This window comes from Artibeus jamaicensis, unplaced genomic scaffold (assembly GCF_021234435.1).
Source record: "Artibeus jamaicensis isolate MK-2021 breed Jamaican fruit bat unplaced genomic scaffold, CSHL_Jam_final contig_387, whole genome shotgun sequence".
NCBI lineage: Eukaryota > Metazoa > Chordata > Mammalia > Chiroptera > Phyllostomidae > Artibeus > Artibeus jamaicensis.
In genome coordinates this window covers 8,267,883-8,292,871 of record NW_026521812.1, presented here as the reverse complement: position 1 = coordinate 8,292,871, position 24,989 = coordinate 8,267,883, and the positions used below count along the sequence as shown (strand labels likewise).

At 34.5% G+C, this 24,989-nt stretch overlaps 1 protein-coding gene across 1 annotated transcript in view; it reads right to left on the bottom strand.

Annotated features, from left to right (window-relative positions):
- Nucleotides 1-516: 516 nt before the first annotated feature.
- PTPRK (protein tyrosine phosphatase receptor type K) overlaps nt 517-24,989 on the bottom strand; it is a 498,469-nt gene continuing 473,996 nt past the window's right edge. Inside the window, exons 18-30 of the mRNA XM_053664761.1 lie at nt 24,156-24,232; nt 21,380-21,416; nt 19,720-19,817; nt 18,839-18,955; nt 13,684-13,838; nt 11,453-11,588; nt 11,055-11,204; nt 10,022-10,195; nt 8,420-8,551; nt 8,168-8,293; nt 5,408-5,571; nt 4,748-4,883; nt 517-1,995 (exon numbers count right to left, since the gene is read on the bottom strand). Coding sequence (XP_053520736.1) covers nt 1,942-1,995; nt 4,748-4,883; nt 5,408-5,571; nt 8,168-8,293; nt 8,420-8,551; nt 10,022-10,195; nt 11,055-11,204; nt 11,453-11,588; nt 13,684-13,838; nt 18,839-18,955; nt 19,720-19,817; nt 21,380-21,416; nt 24,156-24,232 — 1,556 coding nt within the window. The 3' untranslated portion in view covers nt 517-1,941. The remainder of the gene's footprint in view (nt 1,996-4,747; nt 4,884-5,407; nt 5,572-8,167; nt 8,294-8,419; nt 8,552-10,021; nt 10,196-11,054; nt 11,205-11,452; nt 11,589-13,683; nt 13,839-18,838; nt 18,956-19,719; nt 19,818-21,379; nt 21,417-24,155; nt 24,233-24,989) is intronic.

Below are 24,989 nucleotides of genomic sequence, written 5' to 3'. Positions count from 1 at the left end.
TACAAAGCAAATAGATTTCGAAGATGCCCATAATGGCTAACACTTTATGAGAAAATCAATTAATAAGAAAATATAAGAATGAAGTGCCTAATTTTTGTTGTCACACAACCGGGAAGAGGTGTGGTTAATGAAAGAGAGGAAGCTGATAAATCAGACTCAGATTTGAATCAGCTGACAAATCTTTTATGTTCTCAGTTTTAATTTCATTGGTAAAATAGAGATGATAATTACTATTTGTCAAGTTTGTTACAAGAAAGTAATGAGAAAATATACACTATATAAAATAGTGACATATAACTATAGAAACAAAAAAAGTAACTTGGCCTTTTTTTTCTCCACTCGTATGGACTTTTTGAAATTCAATTTTAAAAAGCAAAATGAAAGAAATTTGTGCCTAGAGATTAGTTTTACTCCTAACAGAATTTTGGTGGTCTACTTTTATCACTGAGAATGGGGTATTTAATTGGGAGTGCAGGCATGGGAATGAGGAGAAAATGATGTGCAAACAATACCTGATATAATTATAAAAGCTTTATTTCACTCTTACTTTAATTAAATCTTTATAAGCACCATGTCATGTACTGGCAACCTAGAACGAGGATACTGGAACACTTCAGTCAATAACAAACTGCAAGCTGATGATGTTCAGTTACAGCTACATGGAGCACATGAACAAGACCACATTTACGAAGGCTCCCTTGAGAATCTTGTGATGCTGCACAAAACAGGAATCTGGCATTCATTTGTTCACACTTTCTATGGTCAGAACCCAAAGCTCGTGCATGTAAACATCAAAAGAAATGTTTTATCCCCTTGACAGTTTACAGTTTGCTAAGACTCGACCCTGAAAGCATAAATGCTGCTATTTTGTTTTCTGCTTGGCCATAGGCTGAAAGGATCAAGTCCTTTAACATTTAAATGATGCTTAAAGGCTATGTTCTACTGCACACGCTACTGGAAAGAATCTTGAATGTGTTCGACTCTCATATGTCATCACCAAACCATTATTTATTTACCTAATGAAACTGTGAAAAATTATACCTTTTCAGCAAAATGTTGTCAGTTGGTCCTATATTAAAAGACCCAATTGCCAAGGTGTTTTACATAAATTTAATTCACAATCATGTTCACAAGAGGACCACTATAAAGAACATTGCTTCTTGGTTTATGAATAAAGAGTTTATCCTCTACTTACACTAAAACATACAAAAAATAATCTACAAAAATTGTTTACGATGAATTTTAGTGAAAGAAAAAGCTTCAGAAAAAAAAAGTGACAGTATGGTGGTAGTACTTTAGCCATCAAAAAAGGAATGTCAGTAACCAATAAATATAATGTGCTTTCTCCATATAGACATATTTACACTTGAGTCTTTGGCTTATGTTTTTTTCTAAAAAGAACTTTAAATGATCCAGCCATCATTGCACATTAAAAGAAAATAAGCCAGTTATATATATTTTTATATTTATATAGAGATCTGCTACACCTGAAACATATATAAAAAATGAACTTTACTATGAATTTGCACAACTTTTCTTTCTTCTTTCTTTAAAGATTTAACCTCTTTTGTCTAAAAAAGGGAGAAAAACACCACATAGAAAGTATTAATTCATGCAACATGTGGTGGCTGCTCTACCAACACCAGGAGAGAAAAGGCTGCATATTCACTGTACAAACACTGATAAGTTCTCATTTGAATCTGGTTCTTATTAAATATAGTATATGTGGCACGAAATGTCGATGCTTTCATACAGTAATAGAAATTCATTGAGTCCTTTTTATTAAGATACACAACTTCATAAGAAAAATACTTTTACCTCTCGAATGTAAAAGTCGCCCACCCCCCACATTAAAATCTTTCTGCACAGGTGTAACAGGTACATCAGCTGCTGGCTCAACAGATGAACAGGTTTCTGTTGCGATGCAGACGTCTCACCCTACTAAGATGATTCCAGATACTCCAAGGCTACATCGTAGCAGAAGCGGTACTGCTCCTGAAAGACATTAGCACAAAAGAGTTGGGGGAAGTTAAGAACAAAGATACTCATGGTGAACAACGGCTACCCCACAAACACTCAGCAAACAATTTAGATTATTCAAGAATGACAAATCATTTTTTCTATATACAAGTTGAATATCTGGGAATACATATTTTACATTTCACTCTAATGGCTGCTGTTTAAGAAAAACAGATGATGTAAAAAGATGTGTTATCTTTGCCTTATAATTTCTATCAAATTAAAAAATGTTATTTTTAAAGTTGATTATAATAGTAATACCTGATCATGACAATTTTTCCAATATAGAAAAATATAAAGATCAATAAGTAGATTTTCTATACTTCTATCATCAGGAAATAGAATTGTTAATATTACTACCTTAGTTTTGCTTCAGTCCTTTTTTATGCATGGTTAAAATAATAATTACTTCAGAACAAATATACTTACATACATATATGAAGATATAATTTTATATTTATTGTCTTTTGTGTAACATTAGGTAAATTTTTCCATGTTAACTTATCTTTTAATACTATATAAAAGATTAATAGGTGGATTGTTTGTCTATTAGATTGCATTTATTTTCCTCTACTATAAAATAATGCTACAGTGAGTATATGCAAATATTCTTCTCCATATTTTAGACATTTCCCTTAGCAAAAAAAGAAAAAAAAAAGAAAAAGACAGTCATTTCAAACTGCCACTTTACAATTTCAAATTCTTAATTTTTGACAGTTTTTGGTCCATCAGGGTATTTAAGTAAGTTTGGTTAGTGGTTCTTAAATTTTTTGAGCTTATTTACATCTGAACATTTATTTCTGCTGCATTGAAATACTTAAGATAATTTTGTTAGCAATAAAAAGTTTGAGTTTAAACTGCCTTTCCTCCAAGTTCATCTATGTGTTGCTTATTCAGAATTAGAAAAAATTCAGAGACTGTATTACTAATTATGACTTACGACACTTAACTCACTAAAAACTTTCCAATTCAATCAAAGTAGATAAATTCAGACTGCAATGGAGAATAATGCAAAACTCATATTCTTCCTAAAGCTAACTTTCAGGTATCTCCAGCAATAAACTAGGGTGATAGAAACTGTCCCCTAGAGCTCTCTATCTACCTTACCCTAATTGTCAAGTAGATGTAATTTAAATTAGTCTACTACTGTAACAAGTGCATCTGAGGAAACAGAAAGTGCTTGAAAGCAATTATGTCCTTTTAATCAATCTCCAGCAATTTGTTTTATACTCTAAATTCCCTTAACCAAACTTGTCAGTACAAGTCAACAGCACATTAAACTAATCATCACCTGTGATGAAACACAAGTCAGAGGGTGGGGGGTTTGTCATGATTCACTGGACAGAAATTAAAAGTAAATGGTAACTTTTTGGACGATTTTAGAATGGAAGAGTTTAACCATAGAATTATTTTCCTAAAGTAATGGTGGAAAATCAAAGTGAAATTTGGAGGTACAATTTGAATTCTGAGGTCAGAAGAAACCCCATTAATAATTTTAAAAAGACTTGGTCAGAAAGATAGAGGCAGAGTTTACATTAAGAAATCTTCAGACTGTAAAGAGTTTAAAGACATAACCATTACCCATTTGCTTTTAAAGGAACCTGAGAGTTCTACCTCAAAAATTCCTCAATCCATCCCCCTCTCTCCACCTCCATTGCCGACACCCCAGTCAAGCCATCATGCCTTGTTTGGACAGCGGCAGTCACCTAAGGGATGCCGGGAGCAGAGGGGGTTGGAGCACTTGTAGAAGGTGAAAAAATCTTGTTATCACTCTTGAAAGTGAAAGAGTATGAATGTAACTCTTCAGATTTAGTCTCAGGAAGCAATGCACCCCTTGTGTGAACAATCCAAGAGCAGGAAGTGGTAACAATGCTTAGAGGTTTATTGAATTGCTCATTTTGGTTATCTGATAATCTTGATAAATGTAGGGCAAGCAACAGTGATGCCTTGGTTTTTCTGGTTGACTTTTCTGTGAACATACACTACACAGGTGCTCCTGACTATCCCACTGTGCACATATGTGTAACCCACAGACATCTCTCCTTAGAAGTGCAACGTGCTAGAGAAGTGTAGCTTGCTTTTTATTCTTCATACAGCTTCACCCAGATATACTCCCCCCCACACATACATATATTTGCTCTTATTTTGTTAAGTTATGTTCTGATTTTATGAGCTCTGGTAGAGTCAGGTAGCATCATATGAACTACACTCTGTAACTGGTAAAAGCTGAAAATGATCAATGATGAGTTTTAAAATTTATACTTTGACCAGAAGTAATGAATTATAAAATTGCAGTTGCCCTTTAAAAACATTGGTACCTAAAGTTCTGATGTATATCCCTCAGATTAGTTTTATCAATAAATTCAATATACTTTAAGAAATTAAAAATAAACAATAATAATGCCTAGATAGCAAATTTATTCTTATTATAGAACCAGTTAACCTAACTTTATTTTAGCAAATGTTTATATCTGTAATAGAAAAGCAAATTCCTATATAATTTCCCAATTTAATGAAAATAGTTTTCTTTATTATTGGCAGCTTATGTAATTTGTGATTAAGTTTCTTTGGGTAGAGGGGCTGCTCTATAGTTCATCAATTACAGAGAAAAGTCCCCACGAAAACAGATTTGCACCTCTCATCCCCAATGTGTGCATGAAACCAATTCACAGGTGGGTAAATGCCTGGCTAGTCTCTATGTTCCCTTCTGTCTCGAGCACAGACTCACCGGGGCTTCCACCATGTTGGGCTTACTGTTCCTCAGTGTCTTGACCGCGTGGAACACATCAACGACGTTTTGCCGTTTCACCATTTCCACAACAATGCCGATGGCACAGAACATGCCACTTCGCCCGCCACCGTTTCTAAAGCCAAGGAAAGCAAAGGCATTTTATGTTGAAGCTTTTGGAGACTATAGGTCACACAAAGATATATCTTTGGAAAATAAAGCATGATCTTTAAAATTTTTTTTCATTAGTGTCTTAATTTTGCTTCAGATGTACACCTGTATGTGTACAGGGCCAAAGGGAAGGGCAACTTGAGGAAGATGTCAACTCAGTAGCTTATGCTTAGGACTGTGCTACAGGCGTAGCTTGCCGACCAAGATCCTCAGAAATTATGATAGATTTCCAAACTGTGTAAATCAGAAAAGTGGCTCAGGGTAGTGTTCACCAGTTTATTTGAAATCATAGAAAAACTATGTAATAGTCAACTTTTAAAAACATCTGAAAATGAAAGTTAGTTAGTAGTTAACTACGGGGTTGTGGGACAGGAAGATCTATGGAGCTGGGACGGACGGCAGCCAGGCCCTCTCCAGCACGGAGGAGGGGAGGGCTAAGGCCCCACGAGCGTCGAGGCTCCCGGGCCGGCCGGCCGCCTCGGTACTCACAGGCAGTGGATGATGGTGCGGCCTTCCCCTTCCTCACATTCCTCCTGCCACTTTTCCACCTGAAGTATCAGCTTCAAAAATGACCGCTTAGAGCCAGGCACTTCTCGATGAGAAGCCCATCCTAGATACTGAAACTGCTGTACCATCAGATAACCTTCCTGTGGCTGTGGAGGAAAAAGTATTTTTATATAAGTAGGGCCTAGAAACTGAACCAAAAAGCAGGAAGTCCATACCAATCAACACCACTATATCAATGGCTGTAAGTCCTAAATATGTTCATGAATGCCAGTGCAGAACACTCTAAGTTACAGCAGCAGGAAACCTCCAAATTATCCTTTACATAGGCTTCTCCCTCAGAGCCCTATCCAATAATCAATTCCTACATGTATACTTCTTAAAAGAACTTTCAAAGTAATCTCTTCTTTATCACCACTGACATCAGTGCCCTCCTGATCACAGGTTATAATAATGAACTCCTTCCTAGTGGATCTCCTGGAATATACTTTGATCTCTTTCCAACTCTTTCTTACTGCAGGCATTACGATTATTTTGAAATGAAAACTTGATCTTGTCATTCTTCTGCATTAATGGTTTCCAAATGATCTTAGCATGAAATTCAAATTACTATCATGGCTTAAAAATCCTTACATGATCTGGCTCCACCTTCTTCTTCAAACTTCCCTTTACTCAAAACAGACCATTCAAGTTCCAGATACATCAGCCTTCTTTTAACCTTGCCTTGGGGACTCTGCACTTATATTCCCTTTGCCCTGAACATTTTCTTCTTGCTTGCCTTTCTCAGTTCCAAATGGTGACCAACTCGTCTTGGGTTTGCCTTGGACTTTTCAGGTCTTAGCACTAAAACTTGTGCATCCGGAAAATCTCTCTAAGCTATTTAAAACAAGATGGTTGGCTATCCCATCCCCAAATAGCTTCTACCAATTCTTCAAATTTTGGCTTAGTTATCAGTGCCTCAAAGAAATCTTCCCTGATTATGCAGCTACATCTGATCACCCATATACTTTGAATTCTATACTTTCTCTATGAAATTATTCATATCTGTAAATAAATGATTACTTAATTAGTTGTTTAATACTTATCTTCCCTGATAAAATATAAATTTTTAAGAATAAGAAAGTTTCTCTCCCCCCTCAAACTCTTTACCACTTGAACCTAACAAAATAATTTCCCGAGTTTTGTTAAATAAGTGAATCAAAACCTTAAACCCTCAAATAATGGTGTGAAGGAAGACTATGCAATTCATGAGTAAGCCATATCATAAAGCCAGATCTGAACCTCTGTTAGGTAAGGAGGGCTCATGCATCTTTTGACAGAACTAGGACATACCTAGTATAGCACCCAACTTCTTGTTGGTGCATGTACTAAATTTTTGATAAAGTGAATGACAGTAGATAATGAGATAGAAAATAGAAAAATAATCCTGCACTTTTAAGACCCAGAATACCAAACATTGGAGAATAAGCAAACAAATATGCCAACAAAAAATGTAACACCGATTTCAGTTCTTGTTACTGGAATATTTTTCATATAAACAGCTCAATTACCAGACGAGTCTTACTGTCTTAGTTTAGCAGCTATGGTTTCCAGCTAAAACATGAGAAGAACCATAATGTAACAGATGTGCAGATATAATGAGATTTCATTTAAATTTACATCTAAGATATCCATGAACATTATGACATGACTGAATTTATCTTTTTCTCCATGAAAATGAGTAATAGAAATGGATAGAATTTTATCTTCTGTCTATAGTTATATACATATAGATTTACCAAGCAGAAACACATACAGCCATTTTGAGATGAAAAACATTGAAATATGATCATCCTAATCACAAGATTAATATAATAGACATAGATATGTAGCTCATGTAGCTCAGTGCTGCTGCTCTGAACTACATAGTGATTTTTCTTAAAAAAAAAAAGAGGGACATTTAATGGAAGTTACGAATGTTTTATTTTCAAATTATGCTTGTTATTTGGTTATATAACTTGTTTTTATTAATACTTTTTTTAAAGGAAAAGACCCAAGACATCCCCCTCCCACCACAAAGCACATGAATAGTCAGGGAAAGTTGCTACTTTGTTCTCGGAAAAGGGCGCAGTGGTAGAGCTGGTTCTATCCACAGATCTGGGCAGAGAGAGATGTTGGGACATTTAGGAAGACACAGCTGTAGGTGGGAGGAGAATCAATGATGACTGTGATTTACCTTCTTCATGCTTTACACATGAAGGGCTCTTCCTTACTTCCTTACAGGACTTGGAATAGTGACATGGAACCTTCTATAATGACTTCTAATGATACAGCCTTTCCTTCGGACATAAACCTTCTTTGTCATTGTTATTATTATATTATTTTTTAACAGCATGTCCTCTCTGAGCTGGATGTCAATACTAGTAAAACATGCAGTCGGCCTGGAGATATGTCTACATGTGCTCAGGAGCCAGGCAGACTAATCAAACTCAATTAAGCCAGTGCATCCAAATCTAGATTTCCAGGTGGAATACTTTAGTCTAGTAATAGACCAGAAACCAGTAGCTTCCAGCATTTCTGCTCTCCTGTTTTCATACTGCTTTTTGTTCATACTAAGGTATATAAGCTGATTTCTATCTTGGGGACTGATTATGTAATGTTTATTAATTCTACTCTCCATATTGTCTGAATGGAATTATACCCCATCATGGTTATGACCCACATATTCTGGATCAACTCAATTAGAGTAATTAAACAATGACTTACTCTGGTTAGATTGCATATTCTAAAAATCCGGTTTATCACATCACAATCCATTGAACACGACATGCATTCCACTTGAATTGGGCCATATCGCAGCATCCCTTCTTCTGGCCAGTACTGAGGGCAGCCCTAAGGATGAGTGTTTTGAAAAAAAAGAGAGTATGATATTTTTCCTAATTAGGGTGTTATAAAGGATTTTATTACTATGCTATTAAGTTCTGTATAAATACACAGAGGCAACCCATAGCCACTAACCTGGGACAAGTCGACTTCATTTAACATCACAATGGAAGTACAGCCATAGTCATACACTAATCTCCAGAAGTCCTTCACAGTGTTTGGCAGAGGGTATTGTGTGACGATGAAAGCAGCTGGTTGCCTGTAGCTCTGTGAAGAAACAATGTAGATGGGAAAACATAAGAACTTAAAATGCATGATCAGTTGTATAAGCAGGTTCAATGCACTTCAATGTAGAACCAGGAAAATGTAACAACTTCACATGGGGATGGAGCCAGATTGTTCTACAAGGCATAGAATAACAGATCTGAAACACTGAAATGGACTAAAACTAGCAATTAGTTGTCTGATGGTAAGACTTTAATGTGTAAACAGCAAATCGAGTAAGGAATTTAAGTTTTATTTTATTGAGAAAAGTAAATGGAAAAATAGAGAAGAAGAAACCAAAGAACTTCTTGAGGTTAAGATCCTCCATGAGGTGCCTATCAGGCTGTTTCAGTTTTCCAAAGGTAGTCAGTTAGCCTGACAGGTTGAAGGCAAGGCCTCTGGGGTGTGTGCATGTAGGTATCTCTCTATCGATCATCTGTCAATCTGTAATACATGTAACTGCTTGCTTCTCCTCCACTCCAAGTAAGAAAATCCACATATGCTCCAGAATCATGTGCTTTTACATTATCTGGATATTATAAGCACATTTTGTACATCTTATAGATAATCATCAGTGTAGAAACCAATCCTTCAAATTCATTGATCCCACTACTATTTGGGAAATGCTGCTAACCATGGCATTTCACTCCATGGAAGACTTGAGGGTAAATGTGAGCAGACGGTTATTCACCTGGCTGCTTCTAAATGACCTCAGTGTTTTACAGAGCTGCACCTGCAGCTGTAGTGAATCCCTCCTAAGAAAGCAAGAAAGTCCCTCCTAAGGAAGAATCAGAAGAAAGCAGGAAGCTTTCCTTTCAATGAAATTCTTCCTCCATGGGAAAGTCGGTCAAACACGCTGATTGCTGTTTGCTCATCTTTTTGAGTCAGTGGAGAGGGGAGATGGATGAAGAAGGAGACAGGGAAGACACCAAAGATTTCCTATTTCTTTCCTCCTTGTGTACAGGAGCACACCTAAGACTTTTAAATCACAGAATCCTTGGCCTTACCTCCTAATCCTTCTCAGGCATGGCAAAAGGGTGTATAACACTAATATTTATTGGAACAGTAAATGTCAGAGATAAAATTTTCCCTAATTAATACATATTCAGAAAGATATGGCATTCTATGATTTTTAAAATTCCTTCTTAACTGTATTTAAAATAGATAACATGGTTTTCTTTTCTGAAAATAATTAAGAAAAAAACTCTCACCTGAAGATATTTCCTGTTCAGAATATAATAATTGACCATCAAGTTCCAGATTTACAATAAAGCCTAAAACTTATCATTTCTAAGAATCTTTACAGAGGAAACTCAAAATCATTCTCACAATTTTGTATTTCATCAAACATTTCCAATTTTCCTTTATAGGCCGTTTTCATTTTCTTAGACAGAAAACGAGCCAGTGTTCATTTTCATGGCACTATGTAGCTTTTCGTGACACTTTGCACTAACAGAGAAAGCAGTGTCTTACATCCATAAGAGCGGCATTGATGTAGTTGCTGCTCTCTCCGTCAATTGTAATTAAAAAAGGCAGGCATCTGTCAGGTGGCAGCATGTCCATGAAGCGGTTCTTGTCATGGTTCCTTGGCAGGCAGGCTATACTGCAGTCTTCAGCCTGTAGTCGAGGGGTGACTGAGTTCAAAGTCTAAAAAGAAAAGGGGAACCCAGGTTAAAAGACAGTGACCCATTTAATAGCACAGCACAGACTCATCAAGTATTTAGGAGGCCAAGTGAAGGATTTGTACAAGGTGATGGCACTTGCCACTATGACAGGCTGATAGACTTTGTAGTCGAAGCTAATGATAGTCTTTCTTTGTAAGAGTGACAAAGAAAAAATACATGTACTGTACACTGTGCCTCTTCTTAAAAGGAAAAGGGAAGCTAGGCAGCACAACTGCCCACAAAACGCAACCAGAGTCTCCCATGACGATAACCCATCATCAACGCTGGAACATCTGGCAGGCTGGATTTAAAGATAGGCTGCAGTATGCCTGCAAGAACACTAGGTAAAGAATTGAAGGATTAAGTCTCTGGAAGTACTTCTGACTTCATTTTCACATCATTGTCACTTTCATGGATGCTTTATGGGAAATAAAAACATTTAGGGCATTTTTAGAAACAATGTTTATTACAAACTTAAGCTATTATTACTAATGTGCTTGATCTCATGTTTTGATTGACACAGGCCAAAATGCATTAGACTGAATTTTTAAAAAGGTTGTAAAAATACACAAATCACTAAAATTGACTTTTATGATACCTTTCCCCCATTCTCTTCCATGAGTCTGAACTCATTTGCTCTTCATGATACAGCAGATATGAGCTCATTAATACAAAAGTGACTGCATAATATGTATAATGAAAGAGACAGTCATTATAGTATATTTAAAATTGGGTCAAAGGTTATAAATTTGACCCAAAAGACCTTCCTTAGAAGAATTAATAATGCCCAAAACAAGTCAAAATAATTTGCTCATAAAAGAGGCCGTAGAAATAGCAAATACCTGGAATTCATCTTTGAGATGTGAAGAGTTAGTCTGGGAATCTATTCTAATCATATCAAAATATGCAGCTTTAAATTCACAGACAGGTATGGCAGTTTCTCCACATAAGCAGGCTTCTAAAATGGCATCATGAATAAAAATGTACTGTTCCTATCAAAAGAAAGAAAAATAAAACCTTTATACCATCTTAATAAAATTTATTTGTCATTAAAGGTACAGAGAATACAGAGAATTTTTCTCCATAAGGAAATATTAATAAAAATACCAATATTAAACATACCAATATTAGTTTGATGAGCTAATACTGATTCTATATAAAAAACATTGATCTGTTTGAAAAATGTTAGAAAAGGCTAAAAATAAAATTGACTAGTGGTAAATCAACAATCAACACATACCTCTGTCTGGACCATATTGATACGACGAGATCTTAAAGCTTTGACACAGTTGTAGATATCAACCACACCCTCCCTTTCAGCCATATCCAGCATGATATCGATCACGATGTAGCAGCCAGTTCGTCCAGCACCAGCACTGAAAAAATTAAACAAAAGAACTGCAGGAATCATGTCTATGCAATCTTATATAAAGATCATTTTGGCTTTCAGACATGTGGGGTTGAATTAATTTAAGAAGGCACAAGGCATAATTTGTACATATCCTATGAACACTTATTAATATACAAAAATCTTCCTGTGGAGTATATAGTTTGGTATAAATTGAAAATGGAAATAAGAGTTCCAAATTAGATGATACAACTTTATAAATAAAAGTTGTTTTTTATAAACCACATTATATTGAAAATAATGTATACATGTTGTTCAAATTCCGTAGCTCTTACATAGTCTTTATTTTATGCAAATCAAATACACATAATTTTAAGTTCATAGAATTATAATTGATCAAGGAATGAACTCAGACTTTAACATTTAACCCCCAGATAAGGACATTAACCCTCAGGTAGTTGTGGGTCCTCTGGAGGAATGCAGACTGCTGGTTCTCTTAGTCAAACAGACTCTGGCAAGCACCAAGGTAAAGAACATTAATCCAAAACCTTTAAATGGGAAATCTGAGAAGCCACAGCACAGGAGAAATTCTCATGAAGAGGGTGGGGGAAAATAGTGGTGATCAGTGGGGAGGAGATCAATAGTAGACAGAATATTTGAAATGGAAATCTGAAGAAAAAATGAAAATGAATTGTTAGGCATAGATATTTAATTAATTACTTGAATTATAATATACTCTTGGTGATTTTACACCTTAGGATAGCTTCTCCAATTTTATGTATAGAAGTCAATGGAGGAAATGAGATATGGTTGGGATTTTTGGAGGAGAAATTCCCTTTGTAGTTTGCTACCTCATTTCCATAAATTCAGAGACACCTGACTCTAAGTAGAAAATGACACTTCTGTTTCAAGAGAGATTCTAAGAATCTTGGAACACTTCTGAAACACACAATTCATGGGAAAATAAACCTCTATGATAAGACAACCCTGAACTGAAAACCTATTTATCTCATTTTCTAAGTGCATAATAGATGATTCCCATTATTTCTTTATTGTCCAGTCACTTCTCTTAATCCCACTGTTCTTTAAGAAATTTAAGTGCAAGATATTGTGAATATCTCTTTCTTTCCCACCCTTTTCTTTCTCTCTCTCCCTCTTTTTTTTGTGTGCCGACTGTCTCTCAATCACGGTTCCCAGGGTTTGAGACAAGAAAGTAATTGAAGAGCACATCAGATTTCTTGAGTAGAACTGAATTAAGATTTTTTTCAGGGTACATAGTATCTGATTCTTATGAGATGACTTACTTTTACTTCGTTGTCTGTGGGTTTTTTCTTCTTTTATATATGGTCATTTAAATTCTGAATAGGTTGGATTTCAGAAAGAAAAATATATGCTTAAGTATAAACTATTATGTGGCTTGGAGGAGTTAGTATTTGAGAATGGTATGTAGCATTTAGGAACAGACACTCAAATTCAGTATATATAGTTTTTGTTCACATCTCAAAATGAGGCCATGTAATTTGCTTTTAGTATTTCTGAATGCTTATTTTAAGAGAAGCTTCTAATCAGAAGAAAGTCTGGATATACTGTTCACGTTTTTCTGGCATGTATTTACTGGATCTCACTGATGCAGTTTTCAAGGTCCTGTGATAGATTTTTTTTAATGTTAAATAGCTGTTTTATAGTAAAAATTCTTGTAATTTAGGCCATTCAGTAACTCTGTATGTCTCAAATTTAGTTTTAAAAGATGGGATTCTATTGGGAATTTACTAGATTGGCAAGACATCTCTATTTCAACTTACCATTCCATAAAATATGGGAATTGCAAAAGCAATAAAAAAAACCAACAAAAACGAAAACACAGATGTTGCCCCTGAAGAGTAGTTTCTACACTCACAATTGTGGACAACACTATACACATTAGAATGAACGTAGTTATTTCTTAAGTTCCTATTTTATATCCTCCTTATGGCTAACTTTTATTTTATTGCTGTTTTACTTAATCTGTAATACATGCAAGCTGGAATTTTGTACACATGCATTAGTTTGTGCTTAAAAGCCTTATGTTTCTACTTTCAAAAAGCTGGCTGTACACAGTCATGGCCATTTGGACCATTACTCACCTGCAATGCACAACGATGGGGCCGGCGCTAGGAGGGTTGGAGAACTTGACTCGCCGGATGAAGGAAAGCAGCCCCGTGGCGTGGTAGGGCACTCCGTGGTCAGGCCAGCCGGTGAAGTGGAACTGCTTAACTTCCCGGATCTCACTGTAGCCCCTCTGTGCAAACATGCAAACAAGTGTTTTTTAGATGGCCCAAGATCCAGTCATAAAACACAGTCAGGAGTACTAGACCTGACAATGAAAAAAATGAATTTACCAAGATCAGGCTTCTTCTGAAAAAGGATGCTGGGCTGTTATGGCTTATGAGTTTATGTTTATCGTCAGACAACTACCAAAGGAAAAAAATTTGAAGGAAGAAAATTAGAAGTCTTGCTCAGTTTTGTAAGTCTGGGTAAATTTCATTTACTCTGACAGTTTGTTCCTTACTGGGAATGGCAACCCATAAAATTAGGGAAAAAGGGAAGAAATGGGAAAGCTAAAAACACTGCCCTATTGACCCAATGTGCTGAGTACTCCAAGTAATGTATCAAAGCAACTTTCTAGCTTCTCACCTCACAAAGAGATTTTAATGCCTCACTTATCCATGTTGAAAATGGTTTTGAAGCATAGCATGTGGAGATTTTCCAGGAGAGTGCTACTCTGGATTGGTTTATAAAAAGATATGGACAGCTAAACTATTCTTTGGGCGGCCTATTTTTCTTAACTCTGTGCAACAATTCAGCACACAGTATTATTTATACTAACAAAAATACAAAATGAAAGAGGTAAAGTATCTATTGTTGTGCCTCTCTCATATTGGGCTAATTTAAGAGATGTCTTTAAATGCACATTTCAAAGCTTTTCCCTTCTTTTTTGTTGAAAGAAGCCCATAGGTTGTGGTAGTGCAGCTTGGAGCATACATGAAGTGCTGCAGAATTTATTTTTCAGAATCCACCTTTGTAGCAAAAATATCCCAAACTGAAAAACAAAACAAAACTAAGCAAACCCCCCACTATCATCTATACAACTCCAACTCTACTGTGACCTCTGTGTCAAATCTCAATCTCGCTGTTCAAAAGACAGGATAGGTAGAACGATTGCATAAAATAAATGAAACAAATTAATGAAGTTTATGTTTACATTCTATCCTATATAGACCAATACGACCCAAACCTTGGAAGCCAGTGATCATGTCTTATTATTTTTAGTTTTAGTTTTTAATATAACAGCCTGCAGAAAGGAAGTCTTAGCAAGTCATTATACTAGTGACAGTGATAAACAGAACCAATGGAGTCATGCAATGGAGAAATCCCTTTTTAAAAAAATAATTTATTTATTCATCTTTAGAGGGGAAGGGAAGGAGAGAGGGAGAGAAATATCAATGTATAGTTGCCTCTCATGTGTCCCCTGCTGGGAACTGGCCTGCAACCCTGGCATGTGCCCTGACTGGGAATCAAACCACAATCGTGTGGTTCTCAGGCCCGTGCTCAATCCATGGAGCTACACCAGCCAGGTATGAGAAATCCCTTTTGTTACCACTTTCAAAGGCAACACTAGTGCTGATTTTAGCTGTTACTTCACCTCCTCTACATTAATCCTTTTACAGTAGTTGCTGTAAGGGTCTTACTCCTTTTAGTAAGTTTTAGTGTCTGGTTCCCTTGTTGCTCTTTTTACTTAATTTTTCCAAAGTAATTTTCAAATATGTGGTTTTCATTAAAAAATCACTCTTTCCAGTTCTAAATACAAGAAAACATTAAAAATAAAAATCCAATGACATTCCGATTAGTATTGCACTGAATCCATACTGTGGTATTAAAAACAAGTATACACAAGTATACTGGGGGCTCATAGCATGTCTCCATTTGTTCACATCTTATGTCTTTCAGTACGTTTCTGCGGTTTTTTTCACCTAGGACTTGTATCTTTCTTGTTGTACTTCTAGAAACTTTTAAAAATTATTATTGTTTATTCCTAGACAATATATTTCTAGATACTTTTTTATTATTGTGAGATACTTTTAATGTCTACCCTCTGTTTATTGCTATCATAAAAGCTAGAATTTATGAATGTTTATTTTGAATTAATCACTTAAATGAGTGATTATTAGTTAATATTTAAAAATATTATTGGTAGTTTTCTTGGTATAAGATCATTTCATTTAAAAATAATTTTGTCTCTTCTAACAGTAATGCAGTTTATTCCTTTTGTCTTATTTCATTTGATAGAGCTTCCTAAAATGTTGAATACTAGTGAGAATAATTATCCACATGACATTTCTGATTATAACAGCAATGCCTTTAATTTTTTACTCCTAAACATGCATGCTCCTAGTTATTGTTGAAACACCTTTATCCTATTTAGGGTCTTTCTTTATTTTCCTAATATAATTAGAGTATTATTATAAATGTCACTTAAATCAAAGTAAGTGCATTACAATGTCTATTAATGAAATCACATAGTTTTGTTCCTTTAATGCACTGTCATAATGAAATATTCTGCCACAGTTTTAATATCTTTGTATTCTTAGAAAATAATCATGACAAATCATGTTATGATCTTTTCTTAATTCACTTCTGGATTCAAATTTTCAGTATTTCATTTTGAAGTTGTTCCAAGCATGTTCTTGAATGTAATTGGTTCACAAGTCGTGGGCATGCACCCTGGAGAGATTGAGATAGAAAAGAGAGGAGCTTCTTTATCTTGTTCTGTTATCACAGGTACACTAGCTTTTAAAATATATTTAGTTGGTTTTAACAGTTTCCTCTGGCCTGAATGGTTTGATTAATATAGGCATTAATAATCCTGTAAATGTTAAAGAAACCTCTACTATGAAACCATAGTGCAATTTTAATGGTAAATTTTAACAATCACTTTATTTTCTTCTACCATTTGTTCAGGTTTCTAACTCTTTCTGTGTTAAATTTAGGAAGGTATTATTTTTTTAGCATATTGGTGTATATGGATGAAAATCTGTATCTCCAAGTTTAAACAAAATATATTTATAACTTTTCTAATAGCAAGCATAACTGCAATTATATCCTTTCTATATTTACTGAAATTGCATATTTTTTAAAAGATTTATTTATTTTGTTTTATTATTTTCTTTTAGAGAGAGCAGGAATGGTGGGTGAGAGGGAGAGAAACATCAATGTGAAGTTGCCTCTTGTGTGCTCCCTATTGGAGACCTGGCCTGCAACTTAGGCATGTGCCCTGGCCGGGGATTGAACCAGAGACCCTTTGGTTTGCAAGCTGGCACTCAGTCTTCTGAGCCTCAGCAGCCCGGGCTAAAGCTGAGTATTTTTTTATTGTTCCTCATTCTGAATCAGTGGTTTAGTTAATCTATTGATCTTTTCAAAGAACCAGCTTTATGATTTTTGTGTGTTTCTGTTTAATAGTTATTTTTATTTTATTGATTCTTTAAAGTTTTCTAGTTTAATGATTTTTCATGTGATCTAGACTATCTTTAAAAATTAAAACAATTTATGGATATATATTATTTATCCATAAATATTTTTTATAAGATACTTGTGGGGAATTTTGGTATAAATCATTGATTACTACCGTATGATTTTAGCTTTGAGGCAATCATTCACTCAGGGATTATCCAGAAGAGGCTCTGGTGATTTCTAAGAGCCTAATTTGTGGAGGCATGGGTTAGTAATTTGTTATTATTTTCTGTTAGATTTTGGAAGCATCTTGAAATTTTTGTTATATATTCACATTTCCTTTATAAGTTCATAATTAATTTTCATTTGCTAATAAGAAAAATGCATATTCTATATTCTCTCTTTCCATTCCATAATCATTAAATCAAACATGATGGCTCTTTTTGAAACCTATATCTTTGCTTATTTTATAGTAGTTGATTTGTCTAAGAAATTTCGATACTTTTTAGAGTTATGATAATCATAATTATGTTATTCTGTATAATGCTACTTTTAATATTCTCCCTATTATTTTAATGTGGGTAGAAATACTTAATATGCTATTTCTAGGCCCTAGACAGGTAGCTCCTATGGTTAGGATGTTGTTCGGATACACTAAGGTTGCAGGTTCAATCTCGGGTCTAGAAACATAGAAGAAACAACCAATTAATGTATAAATAAATAGAATAACAAATCAATGTCTCAATGTCTCTCTCTGTCTCTATTTCCCTCTCTCTGCAGTCAATACATTTTTCACAATGCTATTGCTAGATCATAAATGTATATCTTGCTACTGCTGGACATGTATGGTCATCTAAATTTTCCAAGAGTATACATGAAGTCATTTTATTTTAAATACACACCTTATGATAGATTAATGGAAATAATAAATTCTTGGCCAAAGGACATCAATATATTAACGTTCTGTAGATATACAGAGATACCTATGCAACAATGGTATCTGTAGTTCATTGCTTCTATGTCCCACTTAAATGTCCTTACATTGCCTACTTTGCTTTAGTCTTTCTGATCCTGCTAAAAATAAAAGTCAGATCATGTTACTCCTGGGCTCCTAACCCTTCAGTGACTGCCTACCTTCTTATGATACAAGCTAAAACCATCATAATGGCTCACAAGGCCTCACTTATCTGGCTCTGTGATTTCTCTGACTTCATCTCATATTTCTGTCTCATCTCTGAACACTTTGGACTCTTGGCTATTTCTCATTGTGACAGGAATACTCATGCCTCAGGGTCTCTAAAATGAATCTTCCCTCCCTCAGAAATATTCTTCTCTGGGCTAACTTCCCTGGGATATAGTAGTTAAATCACTCCCTCCCTCCCTTTCCACAGGCCTTTATTTGTAGGTAATTTTCTCAATGAGTCTTTTACTGATTGTCCTTTTAAAACTGTAAACCATTCTTCTACCTTAGCAATATTATCTGTTGTACTTCCATTCCCAACATCATTTTTCTCTGTAGCACCTTTCATAACATATAATGTATTTGCTTTATTAATGTTTATTGCTTATCTCCCCTCAACAGATTATAAATTCCACAGGAGCAGGGATTTAATGTGTTCCAAGGTTTTGAAACATGCCTTGCACACAATATGCACTTAAATAAATATTTGTAAAATAAATGAATAAAATGGATGGATTTATAGCATAGTTGAAATATACCTTAACAGGAATTTTAAGAGAAAAATAAGTTTCAATATTCATTTTTTTAAAATAGAACTTTAGGGTACCTACCCTTTCCAGGGTGAAAGTCCTAACTACATATTCAGCAAGTGGTTCCATTTCTACACAAGTTACTTTGAAGTCGCCATAAACTTCAGTATCATCAGGCCAATACTTGTAGCATTTAACCTAAATGACAAAGAGGAAGACACAGGTTAACCTGAATACCTAATACATAACCAATATGATTTGATTTGAGTGGCAACTCTTCATGTCGCAGATAAAATACAGTTTAAACAATCTAGCATAATATTCTCCAGTTCCTAAGCCAGTCAGAGAAAGGGAAATACCACATGATTTTGCTCATATGCGGAATCTAATGAACAAACTGAAATAACATGCAAAATAGAGACAGATTCACAGATAGAGAGCAGGCTGACAGTTCTACCTGTGGGGGTCTAGAGTGTGGAGGGATCAAGAAAAAAGAAAAAAAGTCACGGACATGGATGATAGTGTGTTGATTGTGGAGAGGGGATTGGAGGGGGTATATGGAGGACAAATAGTAATGGGAAAAATACAATAAAAATATATTTAAGAAATAGTTTGAAAAATCTATAAATGAGACATCATTGTATATATTACACATTAAAGAGAAAGGCTTTGTGTAATGTCACAAAATATATAAGCCTGACAATTAGTTTTCAGTAGAAAATCAAAGCTTATCATTTTATTAATAAATGAGCAATCAAATAATTTCCCAGCCATCCAAGTTTCACTTAGGGAAGCACTCATTTGATAAGCTATGCCTGTAATTTTTGTTAAACAGTTGAATGATATTCTATTTTAAATTTGTTATGGTTTGCTACTCAAATTATACTAATATTTTATAGCCCCCTCTAAAACAAAAACTCAAAGAAACAAACGAAAAAAAAAACAACACATTTTTTTCTTACCCGGCCAACCTCAACGAGATTTGTCACCATCACGATGCAGGCAGACTGTTCTTGCCAGACCATCCTCCAGAAATCATACACCGTTTCATGAACGGGGCCTAGAAAAGAATTAATTTGAATATTATATTATCAGAGACATTTGATAGTTAATAAGATGTTTGGTAAGTTAAAAAGTGACGTAAACTAACTAAATGAAAAGGAAAATTAAAGATCTAACATAAAATGTCATTGAAAGTACTTCAAATGCATTTCCTATCTAAAGTCACACTGTAGGTAAAAATATGGGCATGTGCAAGTTCTTTCTAATTTGCCATCTATATTGTACTTCCCAGTTCACAAAGAAAAATTGGTTTCTAGGGTATTTACATCTAAGTGATGTTAGTACATCTTCAAATATATATGAAGAGGTTTATGCCGTCACCACCCAAAAAGTACATTGCTATACACCGCCAATTAAAATTATATGCATATCACTTATAAACAGTGCATGCTGAGGGGTTAATGAAGAAATGTCATACATACAGGACACATCTTAATCTTAGAGTATAATCTCCAAACTGCAAAAGCATCTGCTGGGCTTTACTTATTATCATAAAACTAGAATATTGTTCACCATGGATGACTTTTCTAAATTTCAATAGTTACACAAACTCAATTACTCCAAAAATATGGGAAAACACTTATAAAATAACCTCTGTCAAAGAGCAACAGAGCTTTTGTTTAACTCTCCTCTTTTATACAATAGATGTGCAGGTTTTTCTTCTAACGACCTGTGGCCAATTTCAAGAGATAACTAAAGCTGTTTTTGTTGATGATGTTAGGATACTTTTATTTCCCAATGTGCCACTTATAACTAATTCCCCCTACTCTTTTCTTATTTCCCATGAAGAAAGACAAGTTTCCCTTTAGTCCTTTGTTTTGTCTCAGTCTTGACTTGCCAAAAAATTGCTGGGAGGTAGTATAACATCTCATGATAACGATACTGGCCTTGGGTACTATCACATTCCGGGCTCACAGACTGCTCCAGAAAACAAGGCACTTTATGTGAGACTGGGCTTCCCTTGCTTTCATCAAAAGTAAGTAATTCCTCCACCAAGCACTACTGCCTCATACTCTGGGACATCAGGATACCAAGAACCCAATCACAAAAACTACCAGTAGCTTTTCTTTCACGTGTAATTAAAAACTGTATTTGAGCCCTGGCTGGTGTAGCTCAGTGGACTGAGCGCAGGCTTTTGAAACAAAGCATCACCAGTTTGAGTCCCAGTGAGGGCACATGCCTGGGTTGCAGGCCACATTCCCAGTGTGGGGTGTGCTAGAGGCAACCACACATTGATGTTTCTCTCCCTCTCATTCTCCTTCCCTTCCTCATCTTTCTAAAATAAATAAATAAAATCTTTTAGAAAAATAAAAAAAAATAAAAACTACTTGAGCAACAATAAAAATGATAAACAAATAAAGTTTATATATACACACACTCACATATATTTTATACAGATAAAACAATTTGTATTATACAAATCAATAAATAATGGTGTTATTTGGAAGGGATGATCATTTATCTAATTAACTGAGATAAAATTGCAAAAAAACCCCCCCACCATATGGATGAGTAAGCAAGTTTGGTTGTTCTACAACACTTAAAAAGGCAAAGTTCTACCTTGAGTTGCAATGTAGTGGCTTGGTCTCTGGTAGCCCTAAAATAGGAGAACAAATTGGTCATAATTTTACATCAATATCAGAAATAAATGATGAAGGCATAAAAAGATGAAGACAACCACCTGTTAAGATTAAGTTACAGTAAAAAGTCCAGAAATGAGTAGTGAACTCATAGTTCACTTCTCAAACCTATGTTATCTGAAAGGTAAAGATAAAAAATATATAAATATTTTAAGGGCTTTGATTAGAATATATATTGCACAGTTAAGATTTGTTTGCTAGGGATTAACCTCATAGATTTTCTTTGGTTTCACTAAAATGTTTATGCCTTCATGTTAATCTTTAATCATTCATTCCTGGCAAAACTGTGTTCAAAAAGACCAGTTCTCATTTTATCATCCAAAAGTGCAACACACTGCATTACAAACGGACAACAACATATTAGAACCATAAAAAAATAACAGGACATTCCAATGTTAGAGCTGGACAATGTATGTGTGCATCAAGTCAAAGTCCTGCAGAGATTTTATAGAGAGTATTCCTATTCTATTCATATATTCAGGAGTCTGCCGAAACTGTTTCATGTGTGCTGATAATAATAATTTACACACACACATATAACTATAGGTACACACATATATAGAAAGAGTTTTAGAATATGTATCTTATCTTTTTTTTAATATGCCAAGACCTCTACGTGGTTAAAGACTTAATATTGTTTCAATAAAAAACATTATTCCTGACCAGGAACAAGTTGTTAGTTGTTATCAATTGGTTTAAATTCCAATGGATCATGAGTAGAAAAAGTATTAATGGTACAATAGGGTTGAGCTTTGGATCTGTTGTGTATTTACAGGGCGCTTTAGTAAAAAAGCCTTGGGTACAGTTTATCCACATTTTGGGTGGGTGACTGAATATAAATACAAGTGCATATAAACAAATCTCCAAACAAAACTTGATAACATGAGCACTAAGCTACTGTAAATTTGGAAGTTCTCTATTTTTAAAATACACCCACATAGCACAGTAGTTTATGAATTTTTTCAAGCTTCAGAAGCATTTCATCTCCTGTTTTTGATGAAAAATTTGGCAATTGCAGGAGACATTATTTAAATATAATAATCTAATGGGAGTGGGAAAATTATAAAATTGTGTAATAATCAGCCCAAATACACTGGGTCTTAACAGAAATGCTGGATAAAACAGTCTCACTGTTAACATGTGAATCACAAAGTAGCATTATAACAAGGCTCCAGTGTATATGTCTTGGCAGAAAACCAAGGTCAAACTAAATTGGTAAGAACAAGTATGAATTTGTCAGAGAACTGTTAATGTGTTTTATTTTTAAAAATAGACCAAGAGCTTAGTTTTCCATGTTAAGGTGTCTAGTAAATTTAAAATATTGAATGAGAGTAAAGTGAGGATCAAAAAATTAATATAATAATAAAATTTATTCCTTCAAAAATATACATAATTACAAGTCACAAAATAACTACAAAACATGAACTTAGTATCATAAAAATATTCTTTATTTTGGTAAATTAGAAAATGTTGGCTCCTAAATTTCTTAATTTTATAGATATAAATGTATGCATATATGCTGTAATACTTGATATTTCTACCCTTTGCCTTCCAAATAATGCATAGTTTGAACTGATTAATTTAAGCACACTGAGATTTAAATTAGTTTAAAAAATAGCTAAAATTAATGAATACTTAATATGTGGGAGGCATTGTGCTAAAGCTCAACATGCATTACTTCCTTTAATTTTCACAAAAAGTGATAAGATTAAAACTATCATACCCCCACTTTAAAGATGAGGAAACTGAGGGTCAGAGAGATGAAATAACATTTCTATGATTTCCAATGTGATTTTGAACAAGAAAATACAAACAAAAAGCCTGTCATTCTTATATATAATATAATATATTGCTCCATAAACATTTTATCTTTCATTAAAAAATTATTTTCCATTAAACAAAGAATTATGTGTAGACGTGTTTTTAACTAAATTGCAACAACAGAACATATGAGTAAAACAAACTTTTTGATTTGTATGATTTGATATATATGTGTGATATGTGTACTTGACAAATGTAATTTGGTAATTATTTTGCCTAAGTAATTTTAATACTTCACAAACCAATACCATATACCACAAAATAGTTTCCCTACCCATTATTCACATCAGAAGTCAAATGTAAAAAGTAAAATTTCAGAAACACTAACACATCATACTATCCAGCTTCTCACATGTGTTTGGGGAAGGGTAGGAATAAAAGCCAGAAACAGAAATCATCAACAAATAAAACTCAAGTACGTAAGAAACTGTCAAGAGCTAAAAATGGTCCTGTTTTTCTAAACATAGATAAGGGAAGGAGATAAAAGAGATCTTAAGACAAGTAAGGAGTTACAAAGAAACGAACATAGATATACTGTATGAGGCTAATTACGTGAAGCATGCAGAGAAAGCTAGTAGTAAGCATTAGTAATAACTGTAATTAAGAGTAGTTACATTAAATATTTATAATAGGATACTGTTATTTACATATAGTGGTACTTACATCCCTGTACAGCCAAATCTACAGCCCAAACCAAAGTCAGGTGTGAAAGAAAGCACAACAACGTCAGTAAGTACTAGGACGTAGAACAAGGAAAAGTGTACAGTTTGTTCTTTATTTTAAAAAGCTAGCAATCACTTTATAGGTAATAACAAGGAAAAGATTCACATATGCAAGCCAACAAATTGGACACACTGAACTATAAAAATACTTACATCTATATAGTTGGCATTAATGTAATCTGAAGATGGATCATCCTCGACAGGTTGCAAAATTACTCTGGAGTGATCATCTGCAATTTTTAAACAATAAAATAACAGCTATTAAATATCCCCCTGTTCTGAGACAATGCCACTGGTAGAGACTTCGAATAATCCAGTATCTAAATTTCCTGAAACTCCAGTCATTTGAAGAAATTCAAGGCCATTGATGACTTTATTACTTATTACAATTGTAATAAGTAATGTTTTACTGACTAACATCTGCATAGTTAGGAAGCTTTTAGAGGACATGATAACTAGTGTCCGGTGAATTATCATTTGAGTCATGGACTTGTCTAAGGAACTAAACTTGCCTTGACTCCTACTTTCACTTCTTAGACATGATATTAAAGGGCTGGGATCTTTCTGCCTGTACTTTATGGCAAATGAGCCAGTGAAGATGGGAATGGATTTTGAACCCCTGCTCTCAACTTATTTCTTAAGCATCAAGATTAGTGTCTGATGCATTCATAAGAACCTTTACAATAATTTAAACTGAAAAAAGAACTGCCGAAGTAAATAAGTAGTTAGTTGCAAGCTAAACTGTGTTACTTCCCTCACCTCTTCTGTGGATTCATATTATGTTATTTATCCATGCACACATATTGGCGAGGTAAGGAGGAGGGAGTCCCTAATGGGATATAACATGGAGCAACTGGAGTTCAGACAGATTCCAAGGGAATAAGTTTGGAGGAGGTCATTTATCACTGAAAAGATTTTTCTCTTCATTATTCTGATATTTTCAGCCATTTAATAACACCCAACGCATTTGTGTGCAAACATAAAATC